General features: G+C 46.1%; 4 protein-coding genes across 10 annotated transcripts; 3 read left to right on the forward strand and 1 right to left on the reverse strand.

Annotated features, from left to right (window-relative positions):
* The first annotated feature begins 593 nt into the window (after positions 1–593).
* On the forward strand, positions 594–17,428 carry LOC117142855. Of its 5 annotated transcripts, none has more exons than XM_033307097.1 (4): positions 594–723; positions 1,458–3,343; positions 11,640–11,985; positions 16,390–17,428. In XM_033307097.1, exons 2-4 carry the CDS (start codon positions 1,899–1,901, stop codon positions 16,789–16,791), a joined length of 2,193 nt encoding a protein of 730 aa, XP_033162988.1. In that variant the 5' UTR covers positions 594–723; positions 1,458–1,898; the 3' UTR covers positions 16,792–17,428. The 5 variants fall into 5 exon arrangements, with proteins under 5 accessions (XP_033162988.1, XP_033162987.1, XP_033162989.1 ...); XM_033307098.1 differs by having other exon boundaries at positions 596–709; XM_033307100.1 differs by having other exon boundaries at positions 596–703.
* Positions 17,429–17,459: 31 nt separating this feature from the next.
* LOC117142857 lies at positions 17,460–17,996 on the reverse strand. The gene is made up of 2 exons (XM_033307104.1): positions 17,810–17,996; positions 17,460–17,749 (listed from the first exon to the last, which is right to left on the reverse strand). The coding sequence occupies exons 1-2, from the start codon at positions 17,994–17,996 to the stop codon at positions 17,460–17,462; spliced, it is 477 nt and encodes a 158-aa protein (XP_033162995.1).
* Positions 17,997–19,290: 1,294 nt separating this feature from the next.
* LOC117142856 (endocuticle structural glycoprotein SgAbd-9) lies at positions 19,291–20,630 on the forward strand. Of its 2 annotated transcripts, none has more exons than XM_033307103.1 (3): positions 19,291–19,681; positions 20,148–20,275; positions 20,333–20,630. In XM_033307103.1, exons 1-3 carry the CDS (start codon positions 19,664–19,666, stop codon positions 20,556–20,558), a joined length of 372 nt encoding a protein of 123 aa, XP_033162994.1. In that variant the 5' UTR covers positions 19,291–19,663; the 3' UTR covers positions 20,559–20,630. The 2 variants fall into 2 exon arrangements, with proteins under 2 accessions (XP_033162994.1, XP_033162993.1); XM_033307102.1 differs by lacking the exon at positions 19,291–19,681 and adding an exon at positions 20,026–20,086.
* Positions 20,631–22,304: 1,674 nt separating this feature from the next.
* LOC117143361 lies at positions 22,305–27,138 on the forward strand. 2 transcript variants are annotated; one of them, XM_033308033.1, is made up of 9 exons: positions 22,305–22,583; positions 23,320–23,504; positions 23,565–23,773; positions 23,831–24,457; positions 24,591–24,751; positions 24,812–25,013; positions 25,074–26,080; positions 26,355–26,559; positions 26,617–27,138. In XM_033308033.1, exons 1-9 carry the CDS (start codon positions 22,469–22,471, stop codon positions 26,912–26,914), a joined length of 3,009 nt encoding a protein of 1,002 aa, XP_033163924.1. In that variant the 5' UTR covers positions 22,305–22,468; the 3' UTR covers positions 26,915–27,138. The 2 variants fall into 2 exon arrangements, with proteins under 2 accessions (XP_033163924.1, XP_033163925.1); XM_033308034.1 differs by having other exon boundaries at positions 24,594–24,751.
* Position 27,139: the final 1 nt, after the last annotated feature.

The raw sequence follows: 27,139 nt of genomic DNA on the forward strand, positions 1-27,139 counted from the left end.
TAAGAGCTGGTTGGGTTCCATTCGGTTGCGGTTGAAAAGTTATATGGTAGTTAATTTAAAGTTCAACCCGTTTGGTTTCTAACTTTTCGGAACTCTAACCGTGTATCTTGGGTTGGGTTTAGATAGTAGCATATGATAAGAACCATTTGCTTTTAAATCAATTTCAAATTCTTGTTAATTTGTTATTTAATTAAGAAGGCAAGTTCCTTATTTACTTAGGTGCTCACAGTGGAATATAAGAAATAATTGTTCCTAAAATAATCCTTTGTACATGAACTTACAAGAACTTACTCAATAGTTTTAAATGCTTACCTATATTTTTGTAACGAAATATAATTCATTTTACATACAAATAAAAATAAGCCGAATTTATTTGCATTCAGCTGGGTAAATAATAGAGTAACTGCGTGACTGCAAAAGTATCTTTGAAGTGCAGACTTTTCGAGTTGTGCCGCGTCACTCGTTTATCCAAGGCACCCACACTGTCGCACTCGCAGACACACACACTCTCGTACGGCCGTGTAGCAACAACAATGTTGAGCAAGGTGCGCTGAGCCTCGCTCTTTCGAATCTTTCTCTCCGTTTCGGTTTCAGTTCACTTCTGGCTCTCGTGCAAAGCGCATCGTACAGCGGATATATCGCATCTGTATCGTATCGTAAAACGAATCGTTTTCGCATCCGTGTCGGTCGCATCTGCGTGCTGGTGTGTGTGAGTGTGCCCGGGTGTGTGTGAGTTGGTGTGTCCGCTGCAATGGTCTTGGCTATTTGAAGCGCAAAAGTGCAGCATTTACTGTTTGGTGAATCACTCACTCATTAGAATATCCAAGAGATAACTATCATATCTTGGGGTTTTCCCAACGAACCGATCCGATAAAATCGAAACACTGTAACTCATGCTCCCCCGCCTTGAAAATCGGTTCAGTGATTTACGCGTGGGTGTGGGTGCAGTGCTTAAATTATACACGTAAAATTTAAACAAATAAAGGCCGTTAAAAGATCGTAAACTCGAGATCCAGCTAGTGCCGAATTCAGTGCTAAAGTGAAACTTCTTTGTGCAAACAACAAAAACCGTTAATTGCCAGCGCCATTCTTTTAAAGGCCCCGACTTATAAAGAGTGTTTTCAGTGCCTATATGGTTTTACTTAAGTCTTTTGTTTATCGTTTTACCCATATTGTTGTCAGTTTATCAATATATATAGATAATTACCTGAATGGAGGAGCTTTGTTAATTGATATAACTAGCCCTAGGCATTAAAGTTCCCAGCTCATAGGGCCAAGTCATAAAACCAATCCCCTTTCACTTTAAACAGATCAGAATCCAAGGATTAGGTCGCTTATTCTTTTTCCAAATAATGAACAATTAAATGGCGCGGCGTTGTTGGTCGCAAAGTTTCCATTGCCCGATGCAGAGACCCAAAACCAAAATAAACGGAACCCTTTCACTTTAAAATCCACAGAACCCCCCAAAGATCGAAAACGAGTTTCGCAAAAGAGCAAAGAGCCGAGCGGCCATGCTTATATTCCATATCGAATAACTGAATAGCCGACCAATAAAGTGTTACTTGGCACATTCAACATACAACGTTCAACTAGCAATCCGACTTACAGCATCCAGCATCCAACTAGCTCCGTTGCAGTGGCCTATATTCAAAATAGATCAGAGATCCACTCGAGAGGCCGGAGGAGATGTGGATGAGGTGGTGAGGAGGAGCTGCGGAGGAGATCGCCATGTGAGAAGAGCAAAACTAGTTTCCCATTTGCGCGCTTATGCTAAGTAATAATAATAAATAAGCGCAGTAGTCTCTGACTTGCCGTTCGAGAAGTGACCTAAAAATACTGGTTTCGAGTGCGGTTTTGGCGTGAGAACGTGCAGCACAGCGAAGACACCACCACCACCAATGGCCACCACAGCCGCCGGATCAGCAGCCACCACCACCAACACGGTGGTGGTGAAGCGGCCAGGACCACCAGTGCCGCCCAGGCCCAAAGCAGCAGCCCAGTTGGCCAATGGAGCAGGAGCCCCTCCGATCATCCAGAAGAAGCCCACCTTCGTGAGCCAGCTGAGTGCAGTGGGTCGTACCTTGGTCTACAAGTCGCCAACGGTCAATCTGCCCAAGAAACAGGCCCAGACACAGACGCCCACCACGGCGGTGCCAACGCCGCCGGTGAAGCCCCTGAAGCTGCGCAAGGCACCGGATGTGCCCACGGCCAAGCCCAGGGATTCAATGACCTCGGTGGTCACGGTCAACCGGCATAACTCGATAAGCGTGATCGGGAGCACGCCTCAGACCACGCCCCGCAAGGACACCCGCTTGAGCCTGGGAAAGGTGGACTTCGAGAGGGCGGGCCTCCAGCCGGCCAGTCAGCCGCTTCCCAGGCCACGGAAAATTGTACAAGTGCCCGTGGCCACTCTGGATGTGGAAGACATTCCGGTGGTGGCTCCCAGCCCATCATCAAATGGACTCTTCAGGCGATCGAAGACCACCCTGGATGGCAGCCAGAAGGATCCGGCATCCTCCCCGCACAATGGAGGAGGTTTCCTGTCCGGACGGACAGTGGAGATCAAGAACAATCTGAAGAACGCCGCCGAGCGTCTGTTCTCGGAGATAATCATCAACCAGAGCCAGAAGCAGGCAGCCGCCGACACCACCATCATAACCAAGCACGAGGCCCTGAAGCAGGAGTCCGATGTCCTGGCCATCCAGTCATCGGGCAACTGCATGAGGATCAATGTGAACGGCGGCCAGACCAGCACCATGAAGAGCTCGATCAGCGTGGGCAACACGCCGCAAAAGAAGCAGGCCTTCCACGAGATGCTCATCTCGGAGCTGGCTGCCATGCGGAACAAGTCCTGCTCCCTGGAGCAGCTGCCCACCGCCAAGTCCCTCTCGCCCCCACCCACCACTTCCACGCCCAAAAGCGTGGCATCTCGCAGGCGCTACAACTCCATAGATGATGCCGACACCGAGGACGTGGATGCGGACAACGTGGAGGATGCCGATGGCGACGTCGACGAGGAGGACACGCTCACCTACGCGGTCAACAAATCGCTGAAGGAGAACATCGGCAAGGAGGGCTCGTCCTCGAGGAAGCGCTGCCCCTCGGGCTGCTCCACGGACTCCTCGCCCTACGGAACCGAGCGATCCCAGCGCATCCGCACCTCGGATTGGATCGAGGTGGGCGACAACGGCACGGCAGTCACTCTGACCAGCTGCCACATCAGCCTGGAGGACTCGGGCATGGAGGACGAGGAACGGCTGGACGACATGTCCTCGGGAGTGGGCGACAGCTGGGACAGCGTCAAGGAGGCCGAGAGCGAGAAGCGTTCTCGCAACGGAAAGCGGTGAGTTTCGAAACTATTTCTCAATGGATAATTGTTAGAAGAAATAGCAAAAGCTGATCCTAGGAACTAATGCCTATAAAACATTCGTTATATATTTAATTAAAATTATATCCAGTAAGTGCAGCTAATGAGATTCGTGGATAATGAAGGAACAGATAGTTTTAGCATCCATAAATGAAGCTATAACATTATTTATTGCTATTGCCGTTCATTAAACGTTAATGAGTAGGGAAATTAGCTGTTTGCCGAGGGAAAACAAAATCTTGACCATCAATTGAAGATCTGTAAAAACGGCCCCATACGTTGGAGGTCGTAATAGTTTCGAGCTGAGCCCGATCATCCAAGATCGCCCATTGCTACCGCAATTATTTCACCGAGTTTCGCTGGGCTCCATTGACATGGTTTTGATCGGGCGTGCGCATCCCACGGAATCCGCATCCGAATCGCAGACCGAGTCCCAATCCCGAGCACCTCTTCATCTTCAGGTGCTCCATTGTTGTGCAGCTCGCATCCGAGTGAGATCTCTCACAGCAGCACAGGTTTGGCTTACATTAATTTATCTCTGCTGACATCATTCCGAGTGTGGCCTGCTGCTTGCTGCTCGCTGCATGTTGCTTGTTGCATGTTGCACATTGCACGTTGCATGTGCGAGCTTTTGGGCCCGATGCCGATTGCAATTGCAGCAAGTAGCCGCAAAGGCTTGCGATATTAACAATTTAGGTATCTCGTTAGTATTTTAACGGCGGCAACAAAAACAACAGCGGCAGCAGCAGCAGCAGCAGCAGAATCGAAGTGGCCAAAACCCGTTTGGAGGCGCTCTTTTACGACTCGAATTTGGATTTTAGCGGGTACACACACTGGGCCTGGGCTCATATTAACATATAAATACAAATACTCGCATGTATTCCCATATAGCCGTATAGATAGATATATTGCTATACGGTACGTGTTTGTCGCCGCGAAAAGTGATTATCGTGACTCACTTGGCTTGGCATTTGCGCCATCGCCACACGACCAAGATACTTCATATATCGTGCATATATGTTTGTTCCAATATTTGCTTATTCACACGATTCATAGCTTTCATTGACTCCCAATAGCCATTCTGATGGCCGAAAGAAGTCGCCACTACGCTGCCAATAAATCACGGGCTTAAGTTCTCCGATCATGTGCTTTTCTGGTTAGAAAGTAATAATAATAATGAAATATTCTGCATATTTCTTCAATTTGAATCTTGCCTTGGAATTAACTCCAAAAATGGCGCATTATATGAGGGAATTTCTATTATTCATTAAATTCATTAAATGTGTGTATAATGCGCGGAAAATGTTTAATTTTTCCATGCATTACACAAGTGCATTTCAAAAGCGAATCGTGTATAATTGAAATAACTCGGTGCGACTCGCTCTCTTCATGCAGGCATTTGTGCCGATAATAATATTGTGTTTCACTTTATCTATTACTCACTCAATCAATGCATATTTAAGCGAGCTCTGTCGAGAAGTCATTTCCTAAGGCGAGATGCAACTGCAAATTGCATCTCTCAAATGCCCGAACGTGTGGATTGGGCCTCATGCATACGAGCTGATTCACGGATAAGCGGATGCAGATACTCTCACATCTATGGCCACTTCCATTGGCGTGGCTAACTGTTGCAAGTGCAACGCAAGCGTTGTAAAATAAATTCCAATTCAATCAGTCCAATCCCAATGAGGCCCCAGTTAATGCTCCTTCCAATCCGATTTGCATAATGGTTGCCGTTATCAGGAATGCCTTACCGCTTTCCGTTCTTCTATATAGTATAAGTGAGTATATACAGAATGCTCGTATAAAGGTCGTTAAAGTTTATAAAGACATTTCCGTGAGTTTAACCCAAAAAAATTCATTCACCTTTTGTTTGGCGCCCAAAGAACGAAAGAAGCTAGCCACGGAATAATTCGTTGAAAAACGAGCTTAATTGTCACCTGTGAGTGAGTGTTATTAAAAAGCGAAATGGAATGCTTGCATGTGGTAATGTCTTGAATAACGACGACTGCAACTTGATTACTGCCTCGCTCTGCTCGTTGCCACCAATCATTTTCCAACATAATTTTCTGGGAATTGCAAGGCGAATGAAAGCCAGCCACGAAATCGGCCAGAGATTTACATACGTATCCAACAAATGCAAGCCAAGCTTTTGAAAGCCATTAAAGAAACACTGCTTTTATTAGCTGCTACCTAAGTTCCATTTAAGATGGGCTTCAACTTGGGCCAATAGTTCGTTTCTATCGAACAAGTGATTAGCTTTCACCGAAAGTATAAACATGTGAATAGCTATCTATAATCCTTTCAGACCTGCTACTTACCTATATCATAAATGGGTCTGCATCTATGTGTAGCTCCATAGAAACTAGTCGAAGTAACACCTTCAACTGCGATTAAAATCATGGCCGGTTCGGATTCCAATTCGGATTCAGAGCTGAGTCTTGACTCTTGATGGCTGTCAGCCAGGCGGCAGTTTTCAGGTGGCGGCGTTGTAATTTCTGTGTTTGCCAAAGATACACAAGTCAGGTTTTTGAGGCTGTTACGAGTGTGAGAACCGTTAGAGTACGACAGGTGACTCGGCAAACTGCTGACTGACTGAGTTTCAGGTGTGCTCGCACTCATACTCGTAGTACTTCTGCGTAATATGCCTCCGTTTCAGTTGGCTAGCAGCTAGTATCCCAAGATGATGCGACAGATAGCCAGAGTTCAACTACCCCTTTGTTCTCTTAGTTATCAGGTCAATGGATCTTAAGCTCCGTCCCAAGACCTCTCGCAGAGAAACTTCTGGGAAAGATCAACTCAATTAATTGCGTGATTGGTCGAGTGGTGAGTAGTGAGTGGCCGCGTCTTGTACCAGAAACGCGTGCCCAAATGAGTGTTACTAGTTTACAAGGTGAGCAGTACGGACGACAATCCCTGCCAGAAAGTGGCCAAAATACCCAGAGACTCTGCGCCAGCGAGCCAGCATAAACTTGATTTTAGCGGAAAACAAACATGCGGAAAAGCAGCCTGCACCTGGAAGCCAAAAGTGGATGAAGTCTTGGACTCCACTCCACTTCGTCCACGAGTGTGGGCCGCCTGCCTGCCTGCCTGCCTAACTTGGCTTACATAAAGCCAAGACTCTGTATCTGTATCTGTACGCTCTGTTACAGTTTATGAACTACTAATGATATAATCTAGGCTGCAGCTTTAAGTAAGCAAAGATAAGGCTGCATTTACATGTATTTATCTAATCAGTAGCTACTGATGTGGTGCTATATTGATAGGTTTTACTTCAGTTGCTGTTTTTTTCTACTGAAACAAAGGGCCTTTGGGGCGAATTGCTTCCATATGTTTCCCGCGTTGAGACCTCGTTTCCCACTTAATTTGCCCCCGCTCGGCAGTCGCGCTGCCTTATTTTGTTTAATTTTTAATGCCAACAACTCCACGCAGATGTCTGGCCAAAAATAGCAAATGGCAGTCTGAGCCAAGCTGGCGCAGATTTGTAGATTCGTATCTCAGGTGCGCGAGTATTGCCCAAGTTTCCTGTTCCGTTCGGTGGTCAAGTGGACGGATTTATTCGCTTTATTCACTTTATTCGCTTGTGGTCGCCATGCTGCACAGCCAACATTTTACTTTTTACTTTCACATAAGGAAATTTGAATAGCTCTTGGCTTTTCGCATTAGTCTTGTTTATTCGTACGCCCTCGGTTTATTAATCTATGTAAAATGAGGTAGACTTCTTGGCTAAGATATAAACTTTTCTAGCCATACATTATGGTCGTATTTAGGCATATTATATAGAATATATTAGATCATTTCGTGGGTTACACCTTTTAGAGTTCGAGTGGTAATACCTCTATGGCTTCAAAGGCAATTAATCATCAGAGCCCCTCTTTTCGTATTAATACGTGTATTTTTAATGGGATCAATAGCGTGTCTTGCATATTTTTGAATTCTCAAAAATGTCCCGCTCATATTGCGGTGCTTTCGCTTTTGAGTCTTTGAGTCTTTGAGTTGTGTTCAGTTGCTGGCTAACAAAGTCTCAGCAGTGGCCTTTGCCGATGCCGATATCGTGCTATATGTACGATAATAAGGTCTGAACACGGTGAATCTGCATAAATTAAGCCATTCGTAGGGGCAGTGGCCAAGTTGGTTCGTTCTACTAATCAGGAAACCGAAATCAAAATTTCGCTTTTCGTCGGATTCGAAAGAGAAACGCGCGACTAATCGTATGTATGCTATGCCGCACAGGCCAATACAATTTATTTGGGTAACTAAACCGCTCTAGTCGCTGGCTCATTTGCATACTACTACTATTGGTTATTTGTTTAGAAACTCCCGGGTAGAAAATAGAAATTTATGGGCCCTGCGCTGAGTAGTTCGAATGAAAGCGAAAACGCTGCGATGATATGAGCGATTTTGTGGCTGCCCCCAAAGGTTTCTTTCTTTCTTTCCGCCAGGTGGGAGTGGCTCACGTAGAGGCGACAATACGTGAGTAACCGGCGATAATAACTCCCCCAAGACCCTGCAACTTCTCACTTAATGTGCACCGGACTCGGCTCACCAGTAGTCCGTCTTGAAGACAGAAAACAGAAGACTGGAGACAGAAGACTGGTGCCTGAAGACTGGTGACTGCAGATTGAAGACAATGGAAAACGATGCCTTATTAGAATGCGTGAGAAAGCCACTGCTGTGAGAAACTGGAACCCGATTGTGTGAGCTGAGGCGGCGTTATTAGTCTTTACCGTGCCCTCATTAAACGGCTGAGAAGCGGCTGAGTCTCGAAGAACTGACCCACAGATCTTCGCCAGCCATTTAAATGCCCCTTTTATCACCTTCTCAGCCCGCCGAGTGCCATTTGTTGCGCCAGTCAGCCGGGCGTTTTGGCCAAGGAAAGCTCATAAATGCGAAGTGGTGAAATTTTTGGGTCACCCATTGGTATTATGACCACGTACGTAGAGCCAGTCAGTGCGTCGAGAAATCGCCATGGCGCTACCATACTATAGCATATAAATAAGTCCACTATATAGTACATCGCATTGTTCTGCCGCAATGCCGCATCCTGCAATGTGCGTGCTCCGATTCGCCACCTGCGCCATTGTCCGCATAATTTGCCCACTCGATGCACTGCCTCTGTGGGTCACAGCGCTGCGTGGATCCGTGCTCCACCCGGTTTACGGGTTATATATAGACTGCCGCATTCCGCTGCACGGTCCCAATTCGCTTTGGTCTCTTGCCCCGCCTCTTGCAATGATAAAATGATAAAATTTGATAAATGATAAAAAAAGTGACGCAGTTGGGGTCCGAAACAAGACAAGTCTTTGACGGCTGCATCATTTCTGAATGGGAATGGGAACGCTTCCTCGGCGATTGCCGGCTATACGGATTGGGATCGTCGGAGAGTCGTCCGATTATTCCGTACATGATGTACTACAGCGGCGCGAGCGTGTTATTTTGTTATATCTAAAAATATCCGGGGATGCGATGGTGACAGGGCCTCTACAGGGTGGTGCACAACTGGGGATCTTACGGATCTGGATCTGTTAAGAAGATTTTACGACTTTCCAGAAAAATCAGACAAGGGTTCTCCAGTGCTTGCATTTTATTGGATTTTCCAAGGGGTTGAGTGAAGGGAACAAGGCTTTAACGAGCTGGAGGAACTAAGGATCATCATAGAACGTTATGATAGATCTGTATAGATACTGTATTGGATAATCAAGCCATTGACCCCCGGAAATACACCCTGTTTGTCATTTGATTTTTTATTAAATCAATTTGCTCATTTCTTCTTATATATTTGTATTATTTTTGTCTCGATCCCCAACGCTCACTCTCGAGAGCATAGCGATCCGTTCCGTGCTCCGTGGATCGCGTGAATCGCTTGGCTTCGCGTCTCTGTTTGGCTGTCTTCAGGTTGCGGTTCCTTGGGGCCGCTCTCTATGGGATTTGGGTGCTCCAACGCTCAGCGCTCAGCGCTCCAACGTGGCCGAAAGTGGCAGCATTTAATTTTTAGTTGCACGCGAATTTCGCAGCGAAACAAACAATATATCCACGCCAAACGGAACGAGGAAACACAGATTATATGTTCATTTTTCCCATACTGTTTGTTCAAATCGTGATCTGTGAGTACGCGCTGAATCGCAGACCCTTTCTAATGACAATGTTTACGCAGCTGTGTGAATTCGAATTCTTCAGATAAAAATGACAGATTAGCAAATCAAATTAGACATGCTGTGCGAGTAGTAAAAATAATATCTATACGCTGCCTCTGCTTCGCAAATAAATAAATACCAGAAATACAAAGTTTTCGTGTTGATTTGTGTGTTGTTCAAGAAATATGTTGTTGCCGCAGTGTTTTTCCAATGTGTTATTACTTCACAACATCATCGGCTGTTTGAAAAGTAACAACCTGCGGATCCGTATGATTCCCATGTGTTTTCATTAACCGACATGTGAGACATTTAGGATATACTCATCGCCCACGTTTGTATAGATCACACTCGTATTCGTTGACCTCCAGCCTTGCCCTGCGCAGCATAGCTCGCTTTTCCCCATGACGTAATATCGGTTCAGCACAAAATCCCATTTATTATTATGATTATGATTCCTTGTTCGAATGGCAGTTGAAATGCGCTTTAATTAGACACCAATTGGCTGCTGACGGATTCAATTCGCATATTCAAAATAGTCGGACGTGTGGGTCGAAAATAGATGAAAGGTGTTGACTTTGGCTATATGGTCGGCCAGCCCTTTGAAATGATGTAGAACCAGCTGGGTTTTATTTAGCTAAACGACTTTTTAATATGGGCAAATAGTAAACAGGTGGATTGCACAATATGCGAACATATTTATTGTCAAACAAACATTCCTTCTATTTAAATCTCTAGATACATTTCATAATACTTCTAGATACAACGAGTTTCCGCTGAGAATTGGGCTGTTTTGATGGCGTTTATTGGCCTCGTAATCTCCATTGCGCTCAAATGAAGTCACTAACCAAATTACCTCTTGCATTGACCACGTTTTTGCAACTATATTATGGCCTTTGATGCCACTGACTGAACCGACTGTTTAGCAAATTTTTGAACTCGTTCGCTAGCATTCTAAAAGCCATAAGTTGGTGGCCTTCGTGTCTGTCTGGTTTCTGCGACGAATGGAGTTGGGCCTGCATTATGTACCTAACTTTATATTTTCGCATACCCGGCCATGTTCTCATGTATCTTTGTACACACGAATGCCTGTGTTAATATTACAGATTGAGATTGAAAGGACAATCTTTCGAGAGCTGGCGATCTCTATCTGTTCAAGCTGTAATCTACAATTACTAATGATTTACCAAGGCAGCTCTCAGATTCTGTGCTTAGCCATGATGTGCTGTTAATGAAGTTATATTACCTTTGAATCCACTTAGCAGCTTATGTCATAAGTCGTTCTCTCTGAAAATAACCCAAATACGCCATAACACCTGCTGTGCCTAACCAACAACATCTGATAATATCCCATGCCGCAAGATCCATCACCTCATCCAGTGTTCTGTTTTTCTGTTCTGTGTTCCTGTGTTCTGTTCTCTGTTGAAACCGAGGAACATGCGTTGAATCCAAGGAGTTCTTGCCTCACCAGCTTTCTCGCGCTTGCGATATGATATCTAAAAGATCCACCTATCCTCTTCCCCATCGGAAACTTTGCAGCTAATGTCATAAGGAGTCTCAAGCGCCGTCTCGCAAAGCCACCGAAAATGTCCGAGGACCTGGACGAGCTCTTTCTGACGCCCATTCCGGCGCCCTCGGCCGTGGAGCTGCAGCAGTGCATACTGTTTGGCTTCCGGCGCCGCCTGCATCCCGCCCAGATCTTTGAGGAGTGCCGCAACGCCTTTGGGCCCTTCTGCCCCAGTGCGCAGTACGTGGCGAAGTGGTACCAGCGTTTTCAGGACGGCTTCTTCAACCTGGACGAGAAAGACGACGAGGAGCTGAGGATCGGGCGTAGTGGCACGCCCACCACCTGCAGCGATTACGATGATGACAGTGATTGCGGGGAGGCGACCGTTCTGCCCCTGATCCTAAGTGAAATGATCCATCGCAGTAAGGAGGAGGACGATGATGATGGTACTGATGGTTTTGAGAAGGAGAGTGATGATGGTCTAGATGGTCATGTGATTGGTTATTGGCAGGGTTATGGCTATTTGGGTGGCAAGCAAAGGTATAGTTGGGCTGGAACTAAACTGTATGTACTTAACCCCAGTTTGTACTCCATGATACTGATCCGTGTCTTCCAATCAATCTTCTCATTGCAGTGGAAACTCGGCTTGCGAGCTGCCCCCGCTGCCGAAATCTCTCATCGGCTTCAACAAGTTACTGTGCTCCGATTCGGGACTCCTGAGCGATGTGGAAGGAAACAACAACAGCAGCGATGTCAGCCGAAAACCAAGCGACACTCTTGCTGGGGAGACACAGGATACCAAGGAGCATGCCACCGATAAGTCACTGCCCTCCTCGCCGAACGGAAACACATCCACACCACCAATGCTGGTGGCCAAATCCGAGGCCAAGTCCCCCAGCTTATCCGCCAAAGGAAACCCCCAGGCGGTCGAGGCGGGCAGCACTCTGGATGCCCAGATTGCGACGCTGCGGAAGGAAATGGTGAGATCTCAATCATATTTTATTGTAGTTGGGATGAAAGCGAGTGCCGTACGATTGCTTCCATATATATTTTGTTTATATTGGAGAGTTTATAGGCATTCCTTATAGGTATAAGTATCTGTAGAATGCCGAAACACCTTACTTTCGACCACTGACTCAGTTTGGAACTAAAGTATTTCATAAAATTTGCATCTTAAGCGAAGCCAGGAACCAGTTGTGTGAAGTGACGAAGCAAGCTATTTTTATGCGCGTGCTGTCACTCTAGTGCCGAAATATAACACCCATCTCGAGGGTACGAGCTGCATTTGGAAGTGAACTTTATTGACCTGCTGGGTATGCCGCAGTTCAGCCGCCTAATGGCAACTTCTGCGGCGGGGCAAAGTCTAAATGTTGGCCAAACCTTTCACATTTAATTTGGTTTGGTGGCTGGCAGCGGCTGCGGCTTCGATACATATAGATAGATAGATTCCATGGCATTATGGTCGCAAGAACCTGTTTAATGCCCGCTTAGGCGTGGGTGTAAGCACCCCCCACAAGTGTAGTAAGCCTTGGGTTAGGAGCGGCCACTTCGGCGGTACTCAAGTCTCGGATCAAATCAAAAGCGAAGTCTTCTGACTTTTCGTGCTGCTCCGATTTAGACGTCGATCTGTGGCGGCGCTCGACAATTGGAAATAAACACTAAATTGTGCACCATTTAAAGCATTTTGCGCAATTTGCATGTCTGCCGTTGTGCAATATGGCTTTTAGGACGTGGTCGAGACGGGGTCTTGGGCGCAAATGGTATATTTGTGGGCCACATTTCCTGTGCAATATGATTGTTGCACGCGCATTTCACGCGCTTCAAGCGATTCTATTAGCTCGTAGATTTCGCCGCCACAAAGCCTAAATCCAATGACACTTTAATTGGTCATTGTATTTGCCCAACCATTTGTGATTTTGTGTTATTGCTGCGGGGCATTTGAATCCATTCGTTGCCACAATATCGCCGGGCCTTGTTTATCTAACTCTACCGGGTCTTAGTCACTTTCGGGCCAAGTTGGGCCGCCACAATCTAGTCGAAATGCCATCGGGCGGAGATAAAGCCCTGGCATTCGAAGGAAACACTCGTTTCTCCGCAAAAATAGATCCGAATCAATGGGGAAGTGATTTTGGGTTTATTTTTTAAACTAATTACCAGCACCATTTGTTAGGGTATCGCTGTGCTGACCCATCTGAACTATCTTTCCATGGTTTTCGCAAATGTTTCGGTCTCGGTCGGTTGATTAACGATTCAAGCTCTGATCGCTCAGTTCGGTGGGTGTGTAAGCCAGTAAGTATGGGTATATGGCTATGGGTATGGGTATGGGTCCGGTGTGTGAATGTGTTTCTTATTTTGCAATTATGCTAGTTGGCCGCTTTTGCTTTTGCTTTCGAATGCCGAGTACTGGGCAGAGATTGAGTGGTTAGCCTTCTTGGTGAACCCAAGTTACTGATATGCATTGTTCACTCACTCCCGTATTTGAATAAAGCCGCTTTTACTCACTCGATATTGTAGATTGTAGACGAATTGAAAGTAAATATTTGCCGAAGGTCAGTGCGGTAGTGGGTTATTATTGGGTTATTAGATCGGCTTTCAGTCGGCGGCATAATGCGATTATCCATTCTACAGAAGCATGCTTTTCTTACCACAATTAATGCGTTTACATTTGCTTAAACAAAGAAACGGATGTTTGTACAAGTTCAACTCGATCTATTGACTCCCTTAGACCTAGATTTTTGTTATATTTCTGTTGTAACCCCAATTGCAATTATTCCTTGGCTTGAAAGCACTCTACCTTATGCCCCCCATATTAATAGATGATTGTCAAGTCAAATTACGCTCAATTGTTAGAGCCGCCATTCCCAGCGCCATCAGCGGCACCATCTCTAATGTGAGCAACGATGAAAATGAAGTAATAAACCCGGTTAATGCAACACAACGCATCGGGGAGAAATAAATCGGAGTGGGGCCACAATGGGAGAAAACAGGAGTACGACTAATCAGCGCATGCGCAGCCATTAAGCCAGGCAATCCAGCAAACTGGCAAGCTGGCAAGCTGGCAACTTGGCAATCGGGCAAGTGGGCAAGTAAGCAAGTGAGCAAGTAAGCAAGCTGGCAGCAAAGCAACAACAAAGCGGGTCCGCTTCAGCTAATTTATGTTGCCAGATACCTCGGTTATGGCAGCAAATTAAATTTATGAACGAAAAAAAAGGCAGCAAAAGCAAAGCAGGCAGCTAGCTAAGCCACTAAAGAGCCAGCGGACAGTTTGTGAGAAGAAATGCATCAATGCATGAAATGGATTTTTACGGCTTACATAAAACGGCCTTGAACGACCAAGCCCGGCCCGGGCATTCTTTCTCCGGCTCCAAGATCGTCGGCTGCCGATTAGGCCAAGTCTCAAGTCTACAGTCTCGCAGCTCGAATCTCGAGTCTGAAGAGACTTGGCCAAGAAATACCCCCATTTGTGGCTAATCGCTTCTCACTTGTTCCACTTTATTTGGCACATGCGAACCGAGCTCAGTTTATCAGACCGCGAACATGACACGCCAACCTCTTGCCGGGGGCCCTGCCACATGTAAAGATACACATTCGTTCTGCAATCCCAAGTTGCCTCATTTGCCTGCCTCTCGAGTTAATTGAATCCGTGCGGAGAATCACACACGTTCATAAAAGGGTGCGAAGAAGCCTTACGGATCTGATCGTATATTCCAGTTATACCGCTCACATAAAGCACACAAATCATCAATAGATGGCACTCGCGAATGTCCGGATAGCTAAATGGCCAACCATCTGGGCGGTTCCATTACCCCAGCAAATCGCTGAGATTCCTTCCCGTTTCCTGATCTTCCGCATTTCGCGAAAAGGTGCCGCGTTCGGCTGCGGAGTTCACGCATCGGTGCAGAAATGTTTGATGTGAGCTGAATGGCTTCGCGGCTAAAGATAGAACGCGCCAGTATTTATCTTGGATCTTGGGCAGATCCGCGTGTCTATATCTAGCTGTATATATATACATATGCACTGATTTATGCGGCAGGGCGGTGGCAGCCTTGTCTGGCATTTGCAGCGTTCATTGCCATTTGGCGCTGTTGCATTTACAGATACTTCTAGGGCTTCTGCTTGCGGCAAAGCCTCCTTGCCACCACTCAATACAAGCCACAAAGCAATTTTAGCGCAAAGGGCTTAGGGCTAATTAAATTGTCAACTATACACGTATCGATTCGATTTATGACAGCAGACGAATTGGTAAAACTAAAAGAAATACCAAAGATGGAAATATTATTGAAAGATACATATATATAGATTCTAGATACTTCATACCTAACCAGCATGACTTCTAATCAAGATTGCTTGCCTATCACCCGATTGGCCTACTTACTTTCTGGCCAAGCTAGCTAATGGCATTAGCACACTTCTATTTGGATCGACTTTCCACGGATAACCCTGCCAGTAGTATGTTAATTTGCAACTAATTCACATTCGACCCGAGGCGACGCCCCCGCCAAAAATGTGGCGAAAAGCCGAAAGGTTTTGTACAGCCGGCATTAATCCGGCAAAAACTGGCACACACTTAACATGGCCAACGGCAAATGGTTAGAAAGAAGAAACTGAGATGGGCATTTTTTAGCGGAGAACACGTAGATACTTCCTCGTTGTTGGGAAAGTTGAGGAAAAGCGGAAAATTAGCCGATGCAGAAGTATTGAATATTGAAGAGGAAACCTCAAATGACTAATTGCTAACCGTATTCTAGACGGAAGTGAGGAAAATTGAGTTTTGTGGTTTTTCTGGACCAGCGGTCGCCAAGGGAAAGCTTCTTCACTTGACTTATGGCCACTAAATATATGTATAAATATTTCAATATTTTATATATTTAAATGTTGAGTTGCGCTCAAGTGACAGTCACTTCTTATTAACTCAACTTTAATTTGCTTTCGCAGTCAATCTGAATGCATTAGTAAGCCAGGTGGGAGTTGGTCGTCAGCGAAAACGCCGGCTTGAGCGGATTTGGCTAATACCACGATGCTGCGGCGGCTGCAGAAAGTTTTTCTGCTTTTCTTTTGGCGCGATATTATGCCGCGATATTAATTGACAAATGAGATTTTTCCTTCCTACTCGACAGCGACAGGGGAACTTTCATTTTGACCACAAGCGTCAATACAGGCCAAAACTAAAGGAGGACATGGGTATTGGGATTATTCATGGTCGGCCGGCCAGCCAGACGAGATATATATTTCGGATAAGGCAATCTGAATCAATAAAATGTAAAGTAACTACTTTGCACAGATAAATCAACGGGCTACGCCCACACTGAGTATTACTAAGTAACTAAGTAACTTTCAAAGTATCACGAATTAGTACTAATCCTGTACTCGATTGTTCATTCCAGAACGGACTGCGTCAACTAGATCTCTCGTTGCTGTCACAACTGTGGGTGCTTAACGAATCGATCCAAGAGTTCCGCGCCCTGATCGAGGATCAGGAGAACGAGGATGAGGACGACGAGGTGGAGGTGGGAAACGAGCTGGACGAGGAGGGCAACAGCCGGGTGTCCTCGTCCATCGAGTCGGTGCGATTGGAGGGCGGTGCGGATGGCACGTCGAAGCATCTGGGAACCATACCAAAGGTCATAACGACGCAGCCAAAGGTGCTGAGGGACTCACTGGCCACGGCCAGCAAGGACCAGAAGCCGGTGCCCAGGATGCGGAGTGCTCCGCCACCGCCACCTCCCGCCGTGCTGCAATCCTCGTCCCTGGAGCGAAAACCGCCGGCTCCGTCACGACCCACATGATGTTACCTCTCGGACTTCCTCGCCGGAGTCAGGATGGTCATGTGCAAGGCGATCGTGAGCGATGTGCCCGCCTCATCCGCGTCCGCGTCCCTTGGAGGCGATGCAGCCCCGCTTGGCCGGGACGCGCAGAGCTGTTTGGGCAACCAGAGTGGCCTGGTCCAAGCATAGTTTTAGTTGATATATCCGATAAACAAGGTGTACGAGCGATTGCGAGCGAACTGATCCAAATTCTGGGTGCACTGGCAGCAGTTCTCGAAGTGCCCCCACAAAGAATCCCGATGCGAAGCCTAGATTATCTGCTGCTTACCTCAATATAGGAAGACCCAACATAATATGTATAATTGGTAGAATTCGTGAGACCAGCCTCTGTGGTTAGGAGTCCTTTGTGATCTTCAGTTGTAAGTTTATTGTAAATTTTTCTCTTGTGGTTTGGGCTGATGGGTTTCACCGATAACACTTGTTTTTGTTTAATAGCCTTACTCGTTAAGCTTAGCTGTCGAATGCAGTGTATCCTGGATCGATCTGCGGATCCTGTGCATTTGACCAGTAACATTTGTATATAGCGATTTTCCCGGCTAGCTGCTGAACATTTTATAAACCTAACGAAGAGCATACAGAATAAAAAACTTGAAAGAAGCGGTGTGTGTTTTGGGTGGCGCATATGTATTCTAGATCAGGCTAACTCCGTCCATGCCCACTTGGATGCAGGGAAAATCGTAGCTCACGACCTGGTTGGTGGCATAGTTGGTATAAAAGGTGGGACAGGCCTTGACCGCCACTCCTGCCACCTTGATGTTTACTTTAATGCACATGTCCACGGAAACCATCGAGATGACGGGGATGCAATATGTGGGCGGCTTGGTGGTGCTGATGGCGAACGCGGCCACCGAATTTCCATCCATTGTGGCCCCCAAATTGATGGTTCCACTGGTCAAGCCAATGCCCAAAGTGAGGCAGACTTGAAGGGGAATTTGAATAAGGTAAGGGTTATAGGAAAGTGTGTATCCTAGCTACATACCGGTACTATTTTGATTCAGGAGATCAACCGAAACACTCTGGCAACAGCTGCAGGACATCGTGAGGGAGCATTGGCATCCCTGGGTCTGTGCCGACGAGGATAAAAGTCCAGCTGCATCGACATTTCCATGACTAAGGATGCCAACAAGGGTGACCAGGAATCCAAGCAGGAGGACGTGAGATTTCATTATGAAGACGCCTCTAAAACGTCTGTCCATCAGAGGTTTTGGCAATCCGCTTTTGTCCAGCGACACTTGCCAATCAGTACTTTAAATATAAATTGTCCATAATTTAATTTAATATATATTTTCACAACGTAATTAGTTTTCTGATTGGTTCATTTACTTTGTAATGTAGGAAATATTAGCGCTAGGTTCAAAAGTCGGGCAATTAAAAGCAACACCAAAAATTAATACATTGGGGGTTTTTTATGAATTTAGTATAAATAATTGTTGAAATGAGAATAATAGGATAACTATTTTCATTTGAGTGGCGCCATCTATCGAAGTAATCCTCAGTAAATGTAGAAAAGATGTATGACGTATAAATACATTCAGTGTCGTAGAAGCTAGCTTTTTTCACTTCACATACTAGATTATTCAAAAAATATTTTTAAGCTTCAGTACTAAATAACAGTAAATGAATAAAACTATGTCAAAGATATAGATATATTATTCAAAAATAAAATATAATATTTCGACGTAATATTAAGAAATATTTTAAAGCATACTTTTGGGCGACGAGAGTTTAATGCTTCGAGTTCACACAAGCATATTTGCAACTTAAAATCAAATCAATAGCATGAAATATACATAATAAGTTTGTTTGTTTATATTATTTTATGTTGTGTTATGTTCTCAGAGAACTGGACTTTTATACGTTGTTTTTTGAGAGTTTGTCAAACAGATAAATATCCATTTCAAACAAATAATTCATTAAAGAGTTCCTGCTTTATAGCAAGTATACCAATCTGGACAATCTCTTCGACTATTCGGCTTTTAACGAAATATTTAATTATATTGGTGCTGCTTAGAGCGTTGAACCTCAAAATGACTTTTTAATTAATGAGTAAAACGCAATCGTTTGAGTTTGAGTTTCATTTTATTGCCATTCAGGAACACGTCAATTCAACACCAATGGACCTGTACACGAATCTGGATGGGATTGTTGCAAAGATGACTCAGTAATTGAACACAATTGATGGCTGATTACAACTAATTACTCATCCCAACGTACAACGTACAATCATGTAAAAAACCGTGAAAACCTTTGCTAAGAAAAACCTGAATCGCTGAAAGAAAAGGCAATTGTTCAGAACGAGCATCGGATGCTAAACTTCATCATAGAAAGTGAAATCACGGCGACTATAAACCAAAATAAACTAGTTTGTGAGCATCAAAACAATTTTGTTTAATTTGGCATCACGAATATATGCAAATATCGTTTTATAAATCACTGGTTTCGCTAGCTTTAAGACCAAGGATAACCGCATTTTAATAACAAATCGAGAAATAGTGTTCCATCTGTTTGCCCAGCAGGCAGAACCCATTGTGTGTGTGGAGCAGATGTCGCCAAGTCGATTCCTTTGCCGAAAATTCCTCGAAATCAATCTTTAAATATAACATTTTTACTGTAAGGCGTTGGCGTTTCTTTCGGCATTTGACTTGCGGATCGAGAAGCGACCGGTTTTACTCTACAAGTAGTGGCTGCTACTAAATAGAAAAATATGACTTATCCACTGTGTGTGTGCCTCGCGTCGCGAGCTTGAAAGATCTATGCAGATCCTAACTTTTATATATTAGGGGGCGCTCTTCGGATGCTTTAGTATAGCTCGGTAACTCCATCGCGCATCAACATGGCCTCAGCGAAATTGGTAAGCAGCTGCTCAGGGCGGAACCCTATACCGATTCCGATTCAGATACTGTTTCTGATTCCCATCCGGATGCCTCGAGCGTGTCCCAGACCTACGACTTCGTATTGACCGCGGGCGGCGATTAACCTGGCATGTGAAGTGTGTGCATAATCCAAATAGTGGCTGTCAATCCAATAGACGATATTGATGCAGCTGTGCTAATAGCCCGTGTTGCTGCCAAGTTACACAGATGCGGAGCAGGTCCATTTCGCAGTTTAACTTTTGGATGTTTAGTATTGGATCCATTTAATTTCTCAGCTGTGCTAAAACTAGTTTAAAAAGTGCTAAGTAAAGTAAAATCGCCTGAGATATTCAGTTCATTAAAGGTCTATGAAACATAGAATTAGCATGACTTACAGTAGGAGTGTATTATAGGATATTATGTTCCAAATATGATCCAAGACTAATCTGCATTCTTTTCCCACAGCTACTTTTCACTGCCCTGGTGGCCCTTATGGCCGCCCACAGCTCGGCGGGACTTCTGGACTACGTCTTCCCCACCATTGTGTCGGAGTACTACAACCAGGCGCCGACCAAGGAGGGATACCGCTTCGCGTGAGTACTTTCCGCCTGATAGACAGGGATCGGTGTTAACGTGCCATTCGATTGCAGATCGGAGGAGCCCAATGGCAGCAAGCGCGAGGAGATGGGCGTGATCATGAACCCCGGCACTCCCGAGGAGCAACTGGTGGTCATGGGTATGTACTCCTCGTACGATGAAAAGACTGACACCGAGACTGTGACCATGTACACCGCCGACAAGGATGGTTACAAGGCCCGCTACCAGATCAAGAACCGGAAACTGAGCCCCGGAGCCCTGAAGTCCGCTGCTGGATAAGTAGCTTGTAGATAAGAGTTGTAAATAAATGAGTCAAAAATATATGCTCTCTACTGCTGAAACTGCTTAAAAGTGGGGTGAAGCCGCTAAGAATTTCCATTTCCAATCGCCACTGGCCAAGATCAAGTTTAGTTGTTTCAATATCAGTGGACCGCACTCTGGATAGACGAGTTTTCTGTTGCGTAATAGTTGTGACCTTTAAAAAGACTTTACGCCCGGCAAATTAGCGCATTCTATAGTAATGATGGACCTGACACCCGAAACGAGTTTCAAGAATCTCGGAGCCATGGACAAGCCACATTCGGTGGGTTTTCGCCACTTCATGCCATCCAATCCATGTATCCACACACAAAGAAAAGTCGAGTCAGGTGAAGCACACGAGTTAATAGGCGCCTACGGCTCAAAATTATGGCCAGATTTGACAGGCTAAATTCTTAGCATGCGTATAATCAAATTCTAATTTTAGTGATCGCCGATAAGAACAATGGAGCTTCAAAAATTAGACTGGTTCCTGGAAGCATCTAGACCAAGAAACTTGTTTCCATGATAAATGGTTAGTCGCGGTACAAGGTAATATTTATGTATTTTTCGGGGGTTTTTTGTAAGCCTACATGGGAAACCTTGTACGCCGGGTGTCGGGTGACGTATTTGGCTTATTGGGCAGCTACATGGACAAAGGAAACAAGTTTAGCAAAAGATGTGGGTGGGAACTTACTCAGTGCGTCTTCATAATTATTAATAATAAATCATCTATCATCGGACATACGAAAAATGCAATACCATTGGTAAAAAACGAAGGCTGTCCATCGTTTTCTGCAGAAGTCGCTCGGCAATCGCATTTATTACTTTGGGAAACCTTATTAAATTACTATAAAATTGCTATTCATTCATCAAGTGTGTTTTTGGGTGCACGAGTTACTCGATTAGTAATACGAAGGCCACCTGCAAAACTTAGCCGTCCCTTTCTTAGGTCATCTCAAGTTAATGATTACAATGCAAATGGGAGGAAGAACAACAATAGATACATATGTATGTATGGCACGAAATGTATGCTGCCACTTGGTTTGCCATCTCAGCAAGCTAAGAAACTTGTTTAAACCTATGGCTAATTATTGTTAATTAATCAAGCTTTTAACACTTTTGTACGCTTACAGTAAAGCTGCACTCCGAGCAATGGTATGAAGGTCTCTTGAAATTGTAATCTTAGTCGTACATATGTAAATAAACCTTAGAAATGAGCTTCAAAATAATATGTTATATTATAAAATAATAACTAATATATTGATTTATATAAATTCGTATTTATTTCAACTATCATCTATAAGGTTAATAATAAAGAAAGGTATATGATTGGGAACTTTTACTTTTTAAGCTGCGAATACCGTTGTACTGTTTCTACAAGACCTTCTTCGTGTAACAACCAGCTTTTGTACATAGTTAAACGAGCTTTTGGGAATCCAAACTGAAAGCTGTATCTAACCCATCCACTGCTGTCCCAAAAAGTTGGGACAAAGTCGGACTTGGCGGCGAAAGCTTCTCGTTGTTGTGGGTAGAGGGGTTTTTGCGGCTTGGCGCGCTTTTCCGATTTGTGCCTGTTGCCGCGGAAGTGTCGGTTGCCCCAGGTAACTGACCAGGCATAAAGCGGCCCAAACAGAGAGCGGGCTATAACAATGTCACCCGCATCCGCACCACCATGTAGCCCCGAGAACGCTTGGATTACAATGGAGCGTTTAGTTCCCGGTCGACGTTCGACGGTGTCGAATCAACTTTTCCAAATAGTTCGGATATCGCCCACATAGAGTGTACTTTTCCACCATCGCACCGTTGCTGTAGCCGCGTGGAAAGGGAAATGCGGCCCGTATTAGGAACACCCGAAAGTGACCAGAACGCTCATAAATAATCCAGTGAAAATGAAAGCAAGTCCCGCGATTCTGCTCATTTCCTTCTCGCTTCTGGCCTTCCAATCCAATTGTGGAGCTACGCAAAAGTCGCGGCTCGGTCAGCCGCTTATACAATTGAGTCACGGTGAGTTGAGCATCCGCCGAGTGAAATTTCGACGTATATTTGACCAGAACCAGAGGTTCTGCCGCTTTTACGGTGCAAGTATTTTGACCTTTAACGCTTCCCTTGCTTCACGCACTGGCTGAAAGCCATGTCATACCACCAAAAATCATCACTGGCCGCAGCAAAAAATTTGGGACAATCAATATGGGCTAATTGCAAAACCGAAAGGCAAAGAGGACTGACCCAGGTGATTCGAGCTGCCAAATCAAGGCAGGTGTATGCCTAATTGCGGGCCCAACACGCAAGCAAATTGTCAAGTTCCTGTCTTTCGGTTTTCGGAAACGCAGGTGCTAATCGATAAGTTATGCTTTTGTTGTCCATGGGGAGGGAGTGCCATCCAAAACCAATGCATATAGACGAACTTGTCGCTGGAGCATAATTTGTGCGGTGGAACTGCATTCATTGTGGGAAATATGTTGCCATTAGTGCAATTGATCAAACAAACTCGAAAGCCTGTTACCAAAATAGGGGTAATAAAACCGAAAAACAGCACTTAATACAACTTGGAGGATGAGAAAGACACGATAATATGTCCAACTTTAGGATAGGAACTACATATATATATTTATATCCCATATAAGTTTAAAACCCCTCTGTAAGTTATCAAATCAGATACTGAATGTTGTTTACTTTCTATGGAAACGGGGTGAAAGTTCAAGAAACTTGTAAGCCGAAAATAAATCCACGACATTTCCAGACAACAACGACGATGACTATCCAGAAGTTAAGGACGAAATTCACTTGGAAGACTTCTTTTGGACTGGCTCGGGGGATGGGCCCCCGGATTTCCTGAAGAAGGTGCACACGGGGATAACCAAGGGCAAGGAAACAGTTTTCAAGACCGAAACGGTGGTGGCCACCATCTATGTGGATGGAAACAATGTAAGTTAAAGCTGGGAGCTAACTCCTAGCCAAGGACCTCTGTTAATGATTGACTTACAGGAGATCGACATACCCATTTGCCTGGACTGCAAGCCAGACGATGGCGGCGGCACCTGGGACATGGGTGGACCAGGAATGCCTCCCCTGAACTACTCCGCCACGGACCGACGTTATTGGCTGCTGACGGTCATGTCGGGATTCTATACCGCCAAGGATAATCCCACATTGGAGGAGAAGCTGGCACGGTTATATCGTCTGGCTTTTACCAGGTAAGAATAGTTTAAACAGGGTATGAAAGAAGTACTCAACATACATCTCACAAGTAGACAACAAACCCGCCACCTTGGCATTAATGGAGCTCAACAGATTGAAGGGGTTAACCTGCCGGCACCTCGAGAACGTCGAAAGTCCTTAACGCCACCGACGAGGGTGGAAACCACGACGGGATCGCCAGCGGATGATGTCGAAATACTGGACATGCAGGACGAGGACGAGCAGCACTACATAAAGAGTGTGAGGCGACTGGGCGAAGACACCGAGTGGGCCAGCCACTCGCAGGAGGAGCAGGAGCAGGAGCAGTCCGAGGAGCAGCTCCCAATGGGGGTCACACCCTCGACCAGCACGGAATCGATGGATTATGGAGCATACGTTACTCTGATCCCCTGGGAGCTCATACAGCAGAATGGAAAATCGGAAAAGTTGCGGGAAATGCACGAAACCTTGTTGACTAAGCAACCGCCGGTGCAACAACAACAGGGGGCGGAACCAGCCCAGACCCAACCCCAAAGCCTGCCCCATTCCCATTCCCAGTCCCAGCCACTTTATAGGGACGAGCACGTCAGAGTTGTCATACACAACCTAACGCAAATTAGCGAGGCGGATGTGCAAAAGTGGAGCACCAACACCAATGGGTTCGGTACCATGGAGGAGCACAACTACGTCAACCTCAAATTGTGAGTGCCTGCCGAACTGGTTACAATATTATGAGTTTGATTAACCCACAAAGTGCACTCACATATGGTACACATCAATTTAAAGTTTTTAATGAATTCCTGAAATATTTATTTGATTTATATATTTTTTTAGCAGCAATGATCGACCGATAGCCAACCAAACGGAGCTGATTTACACGGTTCTGGTGAATGGTCGACCTGTTTTGGCCACAACCGCAGCAAAGGACATGGAACTGGTCAGTGAATCCGAAGCGGTGAAGGCTTTCGGACAGGCCGTCTATATGAAATCTGAACGTGAGTTGATTTATCTGCAATGATTCCGATATATATTTATCATATTTGTTTTTAATATAGCCTACATAAGGGAGCCCACGGCCACCGCTTTGGCTCCTGTTCCTCGAAGTGGACAAGCTGGATTCTTCAACTCGGTCAAAAACAACGTGGCCCTGGTGGTCATCAGTTCCTTGGCCATCCTGCTGCTGATGCTGCTCCTCGTGGCGGTACTACTCCTGGGACGAACCCGGTCCCGGCAAAGAGAACTTAGTGCAGTCAACAGGTATGTTCCTTTACAAAATTAAAGTATTTCTTACAAGGAATAAGTATATATCCTTTTCAGAAACTCCTCCCGCAACGAACTGCTCTCCGATGGTCAATCAATGCGACCTACGACCAGTGAGAGGACCGAAGGAGAACCGAGTCCAGGACATTCCCAATCCCGGGAGGCAGGAGTAAGGAACTTCTCCTACGAGAGGGAGCCACGCATCAGCTTTCCAGCTCCGCCGCAGGACACACGATCCCGTCGAGAGTCCATTTCCTCGTCGACGGACAACACTTCCGATTCCTCCGTTTACTGCCCCATCAATCCGCCGAGTGCCGATGTCCAAAGGATCCTGGACGACAAGGCTGCCCGCTTGTTTGACGCCCATAAGCGGCGCCATCAGTACGATAGAGCCGAAGGTCACGAGGAAACCGTTTACACATCCGTGGTGTCGGAGAAGAAGAGCGACAAAATGCGACACAAGTCCAGAAGACGCTACCTGAACGAGAACCGCGTGGGCTCCCTGGAAACGAGTCCGGTCCAGGGCTCTCTGTCGGGACATTCCTCCGCTGAGGAGTCCCCCGAAGTTATGCGCCGCAGCTACGAGAACTTCCAACGAAGCGAGGCCTTCAATCCGCACAACAACTACCACCGGAACAAGTTGCTGACCCAAAAAACCGGCAGAGGGGCGTCCGCCGAGGCCATCAATAGCGAGATGATCCGGAATCTGCAGCCATCTGACAAGTCGGATACGGCCAGTGTGGGATCCTTCCTGTCAATGGCCTCGGTCCGGGCCTTTCCCAAGAGTACTCTGCCGGAACCCCTGAACCGCGTACTGGATCCCGTCTTCGTCACCTACTACGACAACGTGAACGCAGTGGCGCCTCACAACTCCACAAGATCCCTGCGATCCCACAAGTCGCAGGGCAGCAAGGACACCACCATAGCCACCATCGCCAGTTTTCCCAGTCCCAAGGCACCGCCGTCGGTGAGGAATGTCCGTTCCGCCTCGCACAGCGACAATCCGGATCCGGGAGTCGTGGGTCCCGTGGTCTGGGAGCGGCACAAGAAGAAACAGACGAAGGGTGAGCCGGGCGGAGAAACCCCAAAGAGTAACAATAACGACGACGATGAGGACGATGGCGACGTTCGATTTGGGGCCAAGTCGCGTTACTAGGACAACCCGTAGTCGTTGATATAGTTATTGTTATTGCTTGCACCAATCCTGATAACCCGATAACCAAAACGTAGCTACTAACAACGTAGAGACCCACCTCTCCAGTCCTCTCCATATCAGTCGACCTGGTAAAGTCATTCCCCCGCCTATCGTACTCAACTTCTCCAATCGATCTTCCCCAGAGGCCCAGTCCTATGCCGACTACAACCCCAGTCCGCTGCACAATCCGTCGGCCATTAGAAACCACTACGAGGGGCTCCTGGAGGGTGCCCTGCAGATGTACTCCAGCCAGGACGACATTCCCATGCCCCTGCCCACCCAGAATTTCACCAACAATCGGAGGGCCACGAAGCGCGAGCACAGGGGCTCATCTGCGGGGTTGCCGAGGTGCGGATCTATCCTGGAAATACCTCTAACTCTCACTTAAATTCCTTGATATTCCAGCTTTCATCCTTCGGCGGAACCCAAGAGCTTAGCTGAACGTCCGGCCACCGCTCAGCCGGAGAAGACGTCCAAGTCGGCGCACTCGACGCAACCTCCGTCGCCCACTTACAGTGCCTGGGGAGGTGGGAGTATGTACAGCTCCCACTCCACCCTGAATCGTCCTGTGAGCGCAGGACCCTTCCAGAGGATGGAGACCAGATTGGATGCGACTGCTCCATCAGGCAGTGGAACGGGAACTGCGCCCCTTATCGAGGCCATACAGTCCGAACTGCGAAAGTTCAAGCAACAGCAGGAGTAGAGCCCACAACGGATGATCTTAGCCAGGTCATGGTGGTGTATGGTGTATCATTCATGTCCGAACCAAAACTGTTTGCAATACATTTAGAATAAACTTTTCTTAATACTCCAGAGGCAACCCAGTTGTAAGGCGGTACTTGAGCAGGCTACTTTATATGATTTATTATATTTACATACTTGAAATGGCAAGAAGGACACGCAAAGACATTAATTACAAGCTCTCACC

The sequence above is a fragment of the Drosophila mauritiana genome, chromosome 3R (genome assembly GCF_004382145.1).
Source record: "Drosophila mauritiana strain mau12 chromosome 3R, ASM438214v1, whole genome shotgun sequence".
Taxonomy (NCBI): domain Eukaryota; kingdom Metazoa; phylum Arthropoda; class Insecta; order Diptera; family Drosophilidae; genus Drosophila; species Drosophila mauritiana.